At 50.8% G+C, this 11,566-nt stretch overlaps 3 protein-coding genes across 3 annotated transcripts; all 3 read right to left on the bottom strand.

Moving 5' to 3' along the window:
* Positions 1-502: 502 nt before the first annotated feature.
* On the bottom strand, positions 503-2,107 carry N7458_008211 (hexose transporter protein; the record flags this gene model as incomplete). The annotated part of the gene is made up of 1 exon (XM_056911593.1): positions 503-2,107. One exon carries the CDS (start codon positions 2,105-2,107, stop codon positions 503-505), a length of 1,605 nt encoding a protein of 534 aa, XP_056764419.1.
* Positions 2,108-3,525: 1,418 nt separating this feature from the next.
* N7458_008210 (glycoside hydrolase family 5) lies at positions 3,526-4,989 on the bottom strand (the record flags this gene model as incomplete). The annotated part of the gene is made up of 1 exon (XM_056911592.1): positions 3,526-4,989. The coding sequence occupies one exon, from the start codon at positions 4,987-4,989 to the stop codon at positions 3,526-3,528; it is 1,464 nt and encodes a 487-aa protein (XP_056764418.1).
* Positions 4,990-6,463: 1,474 nt separating this feature from the next.
* Positions 6,464-9,077, bottom strand: N7458_008209 (PSP1 family protein; the record flags this gene model as incomplete). Its single annotated transcript, XM_056911591.1, has 5 exons — positions 6,464-6,800; positions 6,887-6,988; positions 7,055-7,673; positions 7,731-7,862; positions 7,919-9,077. The coding sequence occupies 5 exons, from the start codon at positions 9,075-9,077 to the stop codon at positions 6,464-6,466; spliced, it is 2,349 nt and encodes a 782-aa protein (XP_056764417.1).
* Between the last annotated feature and the right edge of the window lie 2,489 nt (positions 9,078-11,566).

Genomic DNA, 11,566 nt, shown 5'->3' with positions numbered 1-11,566 from the left:
CCGAGCATTGGCCACGTTCGGAATTTCGTATCGTCTCGTTCCGAGCATTATCCCGACCCCGACGACCTTGCTCTCGAGCAGCGCTAGACGGTACGTCTGTATTAGCTTTCAGTAAAATGACATAAACTATGCCTGATAAGTCAACTGAATAACCAGAAATGTGCTACTGCAGTCGGTACTTGGTGATTACATGGTTGAAATTGCGAGTCTTCTCCGCCCAGGCTGCGTACAGTACCGTAGAACGGGATAGGCGAGGCCAGCCCCACCGGAATATTACCATTATTGATGTGAAAACAAGACATAACCCACTGGCAGCTCGTGACAATTATATTTCAACATCTTTCAATAGCACCCAACTACATCAGATAAGATAATTCCAGAGAAATCACATTGGAAGATAATCAAGACCGTAAGATCTATATGAACAAGAGCAATTGATTTCACTCCACCGGATTGCTTCGCCACTTAGATTTCCATACATTATCCAAATCCAAAAAGATCTTCAAACACGCTCCACTTGTTCCACAGCCAGCTTTGTATCTCGAGCTAACTCAACGGCGTTTTGTGCATTCACATCAAGTCCCAGTTGTCTCATGGCGTTCGCTCCAGATAAAGCATCTGGGCCGTCGAAAATCTCCGCCACTTCTTCCAAGCCGCGATTTTTGGTTTCGGGGAAGAAGAAGAAGATCAATGTCAGATTGATGAAAATGATGACAACCCATACAATATAGTAACGCCAACCAATGGCTTCCATAGCCACCGGGTTTGCGAAACTGTTATAAAGGCCTGCAAGATTTCCTGTCAGTTGGTACAGCATCGATGCTTTGGACCGAAGTGAATATGGGGTTATCTCCATGATATATGTCGGGGAGACAGGAGAGCAGGCGTGATAGAAAGCTGTGTAGACAAAGATCATAGCCAGGACACCGCCAGCATAGCCGTGGTCTTTGAAATCCCTTTCCTGATTGATCGCCGAGCAGATGGTCCAGATCAAATAGGCAATTCCCATACCACTCATTCCAATAAGATAAAGACCACGGCGACCGGCACGATCAACAAAGAGAGCAAAACCGCTGGCGCTCACGAGACTCCAAATAGATAGACAGCCGTTGATGATGAGCTGCGTCTTGTGGTCCGTGATACCGATCGTCTTGAGAACAACGGGCAAAAAGTACGAGGTTAAAGCGTTACCAGACCATTGCAGCATTGCAGGGATATAGAGAGCCAAGAAAAGACGATGTCTGTTCCCTTTTGTGGCAATCCATTCACCCCATCGTGATTGCTTTTGCATCTTCTCTATTTGTAGTGTCGCGGTGACCTCCGCCATTTCGAAATGTGCCAAGCGGGAGGTTGGATCACCGTCTCCATGATACTTGATGAAAATATCGAGAGCTTCTTGGCTGCGACCTTTGTAAATGAGCCACCGTGGCGACTCGGGTGCGAAGAAACTGAGGGCGGCTTGCACCAAGGAGAAGGAACACTGCAAGAGACTGGGCAATCTCCAACTCCATGACGAGCTGGACATTTGGAAGGTACCATAAGTGACCCATGCAGCAATGAGAGACCCCAATGGCCATGATACCAGGTAGAATGACACCAGCTTGCTTCGATGAGTAGGATATGCTACTTCCGAGAGCAGTGGTGGTGCTGCGACAGAAACCACTCCCAAGCCTAGTCCCAAAAGAAATCTCGCTAAAACGAACATGCCGTAATTAACAGATGCAGCCTGGATCACGGAGCCGATTATGACGACAATTGAACCTCCAAAAATGGGGTACCGTCGGCCTAGCCGATCACATAGTTGCGATGAGATCAAGACGGAGATCAACACTCCTCCAGTAGGTCCAAACGTCATAGCACCAAGTCGAGTCCCTGTAGGATTTCCGAAAGTCTCAATCCATGCCGGTAAAGCCTGCATACCGTTGATCATGCTTGCATCAAAGCCCTGAGCGGTTTGAGTAAGGAGTGCACACAGTAGGAGGGCATTCAACTGGATGAGTCGACGGTCTCTCCACCACGGCTTGTCACGCTTGGGAATGACATCTTTCAGTGTAACGCCGGTGAAGTCGTATTGCACATTATCGGCATGTGCTGTAGCCCCAGCCATCTCAAATATGATGCCTGATGGTGACTGATTCGGTGATTGTGGAAATGATGCTCAATGAAACAGCATGGAGAAAGATGGAATGTGGGGAGTTTATACAGATTTTCGTGAAGCTCTGCCAAGACATCGCGTGGAATTTTGCTTCCCCGAGCTATCTTACGAGCTCCGACAATAATCACTTCGAGGAAAGAAAATTGTAGAAAGTGCATTCAGCCACAGAATTCCCCGCAGTTTGCAATCGATCGAAACAGCGCGTTTCTGGCTCCCCGAAGAAAGAAAGGACAGAATCCCCCGCAGTTTACCCGTCTTTCTGGGGTTTGCATCGGCCCTCGGGCGATTATCCGGCCGGTTCTTGTGCCGCTTCATGGCTCCAAGGAACGGCACATCTGAGCCACATGATTATTATGGGCGTACCGGGGAGGAGAGCAAATCGCTGTTTCTGGATGACCTTCCCTTTCTAGACCCATATTATTACTGCATGGAGTAATTTAGAGGCCTCTTCCAATCTTGTTCTATTCTAGTCTCTTGCCGAGAAAGCGATAACCCTTCCAAGAGGTCTTGTCCGTTGGAGTGGAGCCTAGCCCCCTGATCCTTTTATCTGGGGGTTGCTGTTCTGGATGCTCGATCCATCGGGTAGTACGGAGTATAGCGGGGGCTTCTACGGAGTAGTTGCTCCATCTTCTCCGTCCATTAGGTTTGCTCGTGCGAACCAATCATGTCAGGCTGAGACAGCTTCATGGGGAAAAAAAGGGATACGTGACTAGTTTCCCCTTCTAGCCAGTTACCCAGGATAACTAAGAAGAGTTTTCAGAAGACGACCCAAAAGATGACCCAAAATATAACCTAAAAATGACTTTGACGAAACATAGCTTTACTGAAAGCGCCGTTATTCAATTGGTGACAAAATTACGTAATAGCAAAAGGAGCATCGACTTTGCAGCCTCCAAGGGTGCATGATGAGGAATTGAGACTGGCAGGTCAAATGATATTTTTTTGAATAGTTAGAATGGAATAATCTTCATCCTTAAATCATACACTCGAAGCCAGCTAAATGTTGGGGTGCGTGGGGCAGGAATAGCCTCGTGAGAAGTCTACTGAGCTCTACCGACCAGTGATGATGGGTTTTTAAAATGTAGAAGACTCAGGGTCTAGAGAGATTCACAATGTTTTAAAGGATTATTTTCAATATCAACCTGTCTTTCCGCGGCAGTGGTACGTTGTCAAAGCCCAGCAAAATCCGGGTAGAGTGAATTCTAATCCAACGGATGCTGTTTTTCAAAGACGTTGCTGAACTAGAATAACTATAAATCTAGTCATTTCACGTGTCGGCACTTTGAAAAACGGGGATTCTAGTCTTCAGTCGAATTTCCATTTTCCTATGACCATCGAGCTACATAGCACCTATTCCAAACATGCTCATTTCAAATAGTAACACCATCCACCTCGAAAGTCATCACCGTACCAGTCTCGAAAACCGTCGAAAAAGACTTTTCCGTGATTGTAATGTTATCAGCCCTCGCATAAAGCTTGTCTCCCGCACGGTTCGTGATCCAACTCCGAACTCGGGTTCCGTCTGCTGGGATTTGTGACAATGCAGATAGATCGAAAGTGAGGGTTTGGGTGGTATTCCAATTGGCCGCGATAACAGCCAAAGTCTTCGTTTTCTCATCAACTGCCGAAACGACATTGGTACTCGTTGTATTGACAATCTGCATTCCAGGAAGAATATGGCGTGTCAAGTGTGCGAGTTCGAAGTATTTATGGGTTGCGCTGGTGAGAGATTTGCTCGCGAGATTGCCAAGGATCAATCCCCAGCCCGGTCCATCGATTGCTTGCCAGTGTACCCAGGCCGTAGGCTGTAGGAACTGAATATCTCGCATCAGGTTCTGAAGAAGAGTGTCCCCGCTGGCGTCATTATCTCCGTACTCGCTGTCCCAGACTCCCTGGCCGATATTACGAGCGGCCTGCTGTAGTGCATAGCGTGGTCCACTGGAGCCTTGGTATCCATGTACATTCATCCGGCCGACGTATGTTTTCTCAACCTCTTCTGTGATGGTATTCCAGGAGCTTAAGGCTGCTGAAAACGAGTTCTCGTCGGATGCGGAAATAATGGTTTTGGCCAGACCTCGGATCTGCATCTCTCGATGAAGAATCGGGATGAGAGCTTTCTGGGAACTGGCGTCAAAATGACAGCCCTCCTGAGTACCAGTGGATTTCCACCAGCTCGCAGCAGGCTCGTTAAAAGGTTCGATGGAGTTGAAGGTAACACCCCAGTGGTCATGGGCGTACTTGGCGATCGTAGACAGATATATAGCGTGATTCTGGTACTGCGACGGTGGTAGATTATCTCCACCACTGGCTGATCCACTGGGGTTGTGGTTGTTGAGCTGCCACCACATTGGTGAATTTGAAAATAGCTCGAAGATATTTGTGCCTCGCGATTTGGCCTTGAGCATCATAGAGCGTTGGTTGGCGTCCACTGTCCAATCCCAGCTACTCGACTGAGGGTGGGCATTCACTCCATCGAGCCAATACCCGGCTATCTGCTTCGACACTGGGATCTGTGATGACAAGGAGATTGTTGAGCCGTTGACGGTACTCGACGAGCAAGCACCTGCATTGTAACGGACAATATTGAGACCAAGGCCAGGTAGTGTCTCGTTGCCAGGGCCCCAATAGGTGGATTTCTTGGTGAAAAATATGTCGGCTAGATCATCGCGTTCACCGAAGACATTCGCCCACCACGCCAGAGAAACTCCCCATCCTTCCCAGGCTCCTGGGTTTTGGTCGGTGGTGATTTTGGTAGTCTGGTCTGCATGGGCAAGGGGCAATATGAGCCAGAGGAAGGCCACTGGGGCAACGACTCGAGAAAATATGGCAGCCATTGAGATAGTTGTAGAGAATTGAAAAGGAGATTTGAACCCTGAAGATTGAATTTTCTAGTCGCAACTCTTGCTTTGTGTATTTATACTGAAATCCTGGTGGATATAGACAACTACAGTACAGTCCTCCGGTGATGAGTATCCGACGAAAAGGCCGAGTTCCGCGCCCATGTCTCGTAAACTCTATAGGATAGCTAATTTTTCAGATTGCAATATTTACTATTCCCTAAAGAACACACTTGCTTGCATAGCCGGATGTAATTGACGCAGTAGACGTGGGGAAATTCTCCACCCGCTCCGGCGGGGTTTGACTTTATGGTTAGTGGATAAACCATACAAGGGGTTGAGCGATGTGCAAGGTAACCAGCACGAACTGAGTTTGACTACCGGCCTTTGAATAAATTCTGTAACAATACTACCTACCAAGGCCGGACTATCGGAAAGGCTGCGTACAAGTCGTCTGAATGCCAGTGTCTGTTTGTTCAGACCCAGTGGACGCATACTGATCGGCCATTTCTGCAGTTTCTCGATTCGGATTTTTGAACTCCCTCTGTATGTGAGGAGAGTACTAGCAAACCTTTAACAGTGACATAGAGCCAGTGACAATTATACCATTCGGGTCTTTTTTTTCTAGCACGATCAGAAACAAACTTCATAACCACCACTCACCACAATTCGTATGAAACGAACCAGGAGATACAACCAGAGGATTCAAAATAGAGCATGGAGTATGAAGGGCTTAGAATCTTATCACAGAGACATAAGGAAAAGTCATGACAATTTCCCAATAAGACGTACACCAGCTTATTACATAGCCCGCCATTATCAAATCACACACTAATGTCATGTCCAATCTCAGAAATCCAGCAGCAAAAGGTCATGATAACCCAATATCATAAAGATGCACAAGAAGATAAATCAAAAGGCCAAAGCGCACTGCACGCAAAAACAACAATCTTAGATTATTCACACAGTCTGATCTGGTCATGTGAGCCACTTTTGCCCGAGTCTATTAATAATGAGAAAAGCAGAAGTGTAAAACGTGAACGCATACAGGAAGAATAAGTAATAAGTAACCGTATAAAGAATGTGCGGCCCAGTGAATGTAGAACGGACCTCTGGGTATGAATTCTAGATCTGAAAATCGACGGCGCAGACGAGGTGGTACACGGGAAACGCATTGAAGAAACACAACGAAAGGAAGAACAAGCAAAAGGGGGCCATATATTTGTTGCACCCAGTTCAGCACCGTTAGAAGCATTCTTTCGCGAAAAATAAGTTGGCACAGGACACCGGGAAAGGAGAACCGTCAGGGGAAGAGGAAATGATTAAATAGCAATGGGGGAAACATGGAAGGTCTAGCGGTGCGGAATTCTTTCGTTGCAGAGAAGAGGAAATGGAAAGTGAGTGAGGCTAGGGAGGATCATGGGCGGGATGGGGTTATACAATTTTTTGCAGTGTGGCATGATCAGAGAGATCATGAATTGAGCGATAGACCCTGGAACCGGCTCACCCACTCCCCCTGTGCGGGTGGCATCCGGGCTGCACCGTTCGAACCCATAGCGCCAACTTGGTAATCGGAGAATCCTGCCTCCAAATTACCGAAGCCAGTAGGCGAGTAGGGGGCGAAGGGGTCAGCGGCAGCGGCATCGACGTGCCGCGATGGCGGAGGGAAAGACGGATACGTATCTGCGTATGCGGATCGGATCATTCCCACTGGATTGGCCATGCCCTCGCGTCCAACGTCGTCACGTCCTCCGGGGTAAGCACGTGCATCGTGCTGTTGACGACGGTCAGGCTGCGCAGCATCCTGGCTGTAAAGAGGGTTATTCATCCCAGCGGGGGCCCCTGGAGACCTGCAGTAGGCGGGGTCACAAAGGAGGCTGGGTTGATAGCAGACATCCAGATCCGGGTCTTATAGATCTTGAACAGGTCGGTGACCAAGGAATTGAAGTTGATATACGAGTCAGCGAAATAGTAGAAGGTGAGCTTCTTCCAGTCCCTGTATAAATGATGGGGGTTAATAATTCATCCTAGGAAGAGATGAAAGGAATTACTTTCAACTTACATTTGGAACTCCGCATCCAGGATCTCCATGTTCAGTCGGTGCTCAGAAACCTTTTGCTGACAGACCCTTTTAGCCTTGGCCTCATTGCCTTCCTTGTCGCGCAGAGTGAGAATCTCGTGGTTCTGCGCGAGACGCTTGATCAGCTTGGGTTTGATATCAGTGGCGGTCTCCTGGACGCCATGAGCATGAGGACCCATGCCACCCGTGGCACTGCGAGCAGTCAAGCCTGTACTGCCGGCAGTCGAGCCCTCTAGCTGTCCCTGACGAGAGAACATCATGAGCCACTTGTAATGTTCCTCGGCATACTGCTGTTTCAGCTCTCGTGCCCTCTGCAGAGAGATGTTTGCATGTTGCACCGTGCCCAAGTCCGTGCCTCGGTCTGCTTCGACGATGACAAGATCACCAGCTTTCACCTGGAGGCCAGTGTCTTCTTGGATGTAGAAGACGTCGGCACGGTGGCACTTGAAGGTAACGATGTACAGAAGCTGGTTCTGATGACCGTGCGACAGAGCTCCTGGCTGACGGCCATACGCACCAGACATGGTGTACTGGTTAAGAGAGGCGGGGATCCCTGAAGAACCATCTCCGCGCAATGTCTGCTCGCGGGAATAGTAGGGTTCTATAGCAAATCAGAGTTAGTATGAAACAGAGCACCATTTACGTCTGAAATTCTTACGTTGTGTGGGATATTCCGCAATATTGCCATATCCTTCATCGCGATCTCCGAGCGCGGCCCGGGGGTCGCCGTTGCTTGTGAGTCGACCGAGCTGTGGCGCATAGGGATGTCGGCGAAGGAGTGACGGCGACTCTGGGGCATGTCAGGAGCGCCTGAAAACCCGAGCGAAGTCTGCCAGTGCGCCTTACGCACATTTTCCAAGGCGCGGTTCTCAAGGGGTGTGGCAAACGCAGAGAACTGTGGTTCAAGATTGGATGAATGCTCTGAGAAGCGCCGTCGGGTGCCGCTGCGAGCGTTGCCATAGCCTTGAATATCACGTAATTCACCCAGCTCCTCAACGGCCAGATCTTCTTCTGGAACACCCCCGCGGATGCGGTGACCAGAGTGGATACCGCTCACGACTGAGGCAGATGAAGCTGCACGATCACGGAATCGGCTATCCATCTGGCCTGCAGCGGCCTGTTGGCGGAGAATTGCATTTTCACGGGCCAGTTGTTCAATGGTGCGAGCTTGGCTAGCGGAGTAGCTGGTGTCACCGTCAGAGCCATTGAGGCTCTCATCGCCATCGTCGTCCTCTTGAACACGACCGAGCATGGCAGGGTCATGCCCGAGCTCACCGAGTACACTGGGTCGCGATGCGCGTGGCTGGCCAGATGACAATTGACCGGGGCCTCGGGGGCGGCCAGTAGGATACTGTGCACCGGTACCAGACTTACTGGCAACCATCCCTAAGTACTCGGGATCCATCTGCCCAACCGAGTAGGACTGCGAACGGTATGTCTTCGGAGTTGGATGCAGCGGGATTGAGAACGGAATAGCCGATTCACCGGAGATCGTTCGAGTGATTGGGCTGAGCATCTCCTCGCCGAGCGGACCACTCGTGGGGACTGGTGTGGTCATGGTGGGAGACGGGACGATCTCAGACAGGCGTGACGGAGGTTCCTTACGGGACTCTGAGTTCCAGATGCCAGTACCCCATGGGAAGGAGCTGCCTCCAGCTTGGTTCCAATTGAACGAGCCACTGAGCCCGGGGCTGGTGGTGTTTGCACTCCAAGGTCCTTGTTCAGTGGAAGGGCTCACGGGATTGGAGGGCGCAGATGTGAGCGGGCCTCCGGACAAAGAATGCTTGCGCTGGGCAGAAAGTGGTATCTCGTTCAGCCATGAGGTACGGCGCACAGGCTTCGTCGCGGGCGCCGTGATAGTCTGGGTGAGAGGGATGTGGTCTCCATCGTCGTCCGAGGAGGCCAGCGCATCGGAGTCAGGTGTCGAGCGGCGCACTCCTGGATGGCTTCTTTCGAGTCGTGCAGTGGCAGTCGTGCTCGACACCGGCAAGGTGCTGGACTGCATGATGGGGTTTTGTTTGTTGGATGGTGCAGCCATTACGTTTCTACATATGATTAGAGCATTAGCATACGTTCTGTAGAGAGAGTGGACTCGTGTCGAAAGTGGTCAAGTAATCTCGGAGTTTCGCGTCTGTCTTCGCGGAAGGCAATTCTCATAGGGCACAACGGCGCACAATCGTCGCACGTTTAGCGCCGATTCCACGGGAAGAAGTGACGGGCAAGTAACAGATGAGACGACTTCGCACTTCGGCGTCACTGTGTTGACAAACTACGATGCTTTTTGGGCAGAACGAGGTGCTATCCTCGCACCCTGGGCATCGATTCCTCCAAGTCAAGTGACGGGAAAATGACGAGACAAAGTGACGGGAATTGGGAATCTGTGATTTGGGCGCTGGGGGATATACGTACCGGCGATGTGTGATTATGTATGATAATCAGAAGGGAACACACTCTTCAGCGTGTGTATTGTGTATGCACCTAACCGGCAAAGGTCAAACGTCTAAACAAAGAACCAGTCTTTGTTCCACGCCCTGGCGATTGCAGGCAAGAAGATCAAGCTCGACCTTTCGAAGGACCGATGGAGGGCGGGAGGGATGCGCTATGTGCAAGGCTAGAGTGGCAAGTCAGTCATGTGAATTATATCGCCATCGAGAGAGTCTGCGATGGAAGTGACGTGGAAGTGCGAGAAGCTTTGCAGAAACATGTCTTGGTTAAGAGGAGGTAAGGGTTGGTGGCATGATGAGCCTCATTGCGCCCAGAGGGATCTCCGAGACCTGCAACGCGCCTGTGCAGCGCATTGCCAGATTGACTCTCCGACAGATGAGAAACTTGCTGTCGCACCAGTGACTTGAACCATGTGTCCTGCCGGGCAGGAGTACCCTGAGGATAGGACTGATGGGCAACAATGGGAAGAGCCGATCGCGTGGCGCATGACATACAGTAAGACAAGGTAGGAAATGGGAGTGAATGCAGGTTCTCGCAATGATGCTCTCTCTCTCCGGTTCTCTCTTCTTGACACCTACCTGGAAACCCGATGCTTTTAAGAGTCTATCTCGACCGTGGCCTGCCCAGAGAGACGCAGCGGGGAAATCGGAAAGATCAACGCAACGGTATATCAACGGAGGTGAGGTGGGAACAGCCGTGCAGTCGTATCTGTTGCCAGGCGAGGTCCCGCGAGTGTGAGTCTCTGGCGCATTCGAGAAAGACACGAGGGAAGGATAGCAGGCGATGCGCGACTCACCACTCTATCAGGATCGTGCCGTGTAGGGAAGCTATCACTCTATCGATGATGGAAGGCCAACAGATGCGCCAGTGCGGATTCGTGGGTCTCGTGATGATCGCCGACTCCTTTGCAAGAAGCTTCACGACTTCTAGTGTGATGAGATGTCAAGAGCGACCGCGGGGACTCGACCGAGGAGAGAGTACGCGCCGCGCAGGATGGACTGGGGGTTGAATGCGCGCGAGCAGGGGGCGTGAAGGGTTCCCGCAGCGATGGCGAAGCGCAAAAGGCAGATGCGAATCCGCGAGTCCGGGTGGGTATAGCCTTTTTTTGGTATGTCTATGAAAGATCGATTGATCGCCACCGGAGGAGGTGAGGGGATGCGTTCGGAAGGTTAAGAGGGTAGCTGGTAGCGTGACCACGGATGACGTTGTGGAGCAACCGAGACCCTTCAAGGGCGGCGCATAGTGTGTAGCGGGGAATTATGGGGAGGAAGAAGGAAAGAAAGAAAGGGTGGCAAAAGCTGGAGAGTTGAGAGGGAAGAAGATGGGACGGAAGAGGGGAGTCGAGAAGAAGAAAGAAATGAAGTTGAGGGGCGGGGAATGAAAGTCGAGGAGCAGACTGATGGAACTGGGGTAAAATTGGGGGGGGGGGAAGGAGGAGGGGATGCGAGAGAGTCTGAGAGAGGAACGGATCTGGCAACGTTGCCCCGATGTTCAGGGGACACGGACCACTACAGATGATTCCACGGCGTATGGTCGTACCCTCACGCCCGTCGCACTTAGGAGCCACTAGGAGGGTCGGGAGGTTCTGATATTCGATGCACGAATATTGTGAGTGGCGGTGGTCTTTTAGGAAGGGTTGAGGTTATTGCAAGTATTCTGGGTAGGAAATAGGAGTTGGATTATTGGCCATTTGGATACAGAGTAGGTACTAGTTATGAGTATCATCCACTTTATCTTTGATGCGTGGTAGACGGATGATTTCCTCCGTAGTATTCATTAGCCTCAAGTGGGATCCATGCTAGTGGCATCCAAAGAATCAGGAGGGCCCCTGGAGAAGAAGAAGAATATTTCGCTCACGTTCGCCAGGATCATCAACAGCTCTGGATAGGCCGATGCAGTCGATTCGGGACTACGCCCCAAGGAGCAAAAGGCTGGGTCAAGCGGGGCCTTTGGGGGTAGGAAGAGGAAGCCGACGATCGTCCGGGGTTGGGATTGGCGTGACAAGCGAAAAGGCACACTGGCCAAAGCCGCCTGCAGCCCCTGTCAGCC

This window comes from Penicillium daleae (genome assembly GCF_028827525.1).
Source record: "Penicillium daleae strain IBT 16125 chromosome Unknown utg000007l_segment0_segment0, whole genome shotgun sequence".
Classification (NCBI taxonomy): domain Eukaryota; kingdom Fungi; phylum Ascomycota; class Eurotiomycetes; order Eurotiales; family Aspergillaceae; genus Penicillium; species Penicillium daleae.
This window is presented reverse-complemented; position numbering and strand designations above follow the sequence as displayed.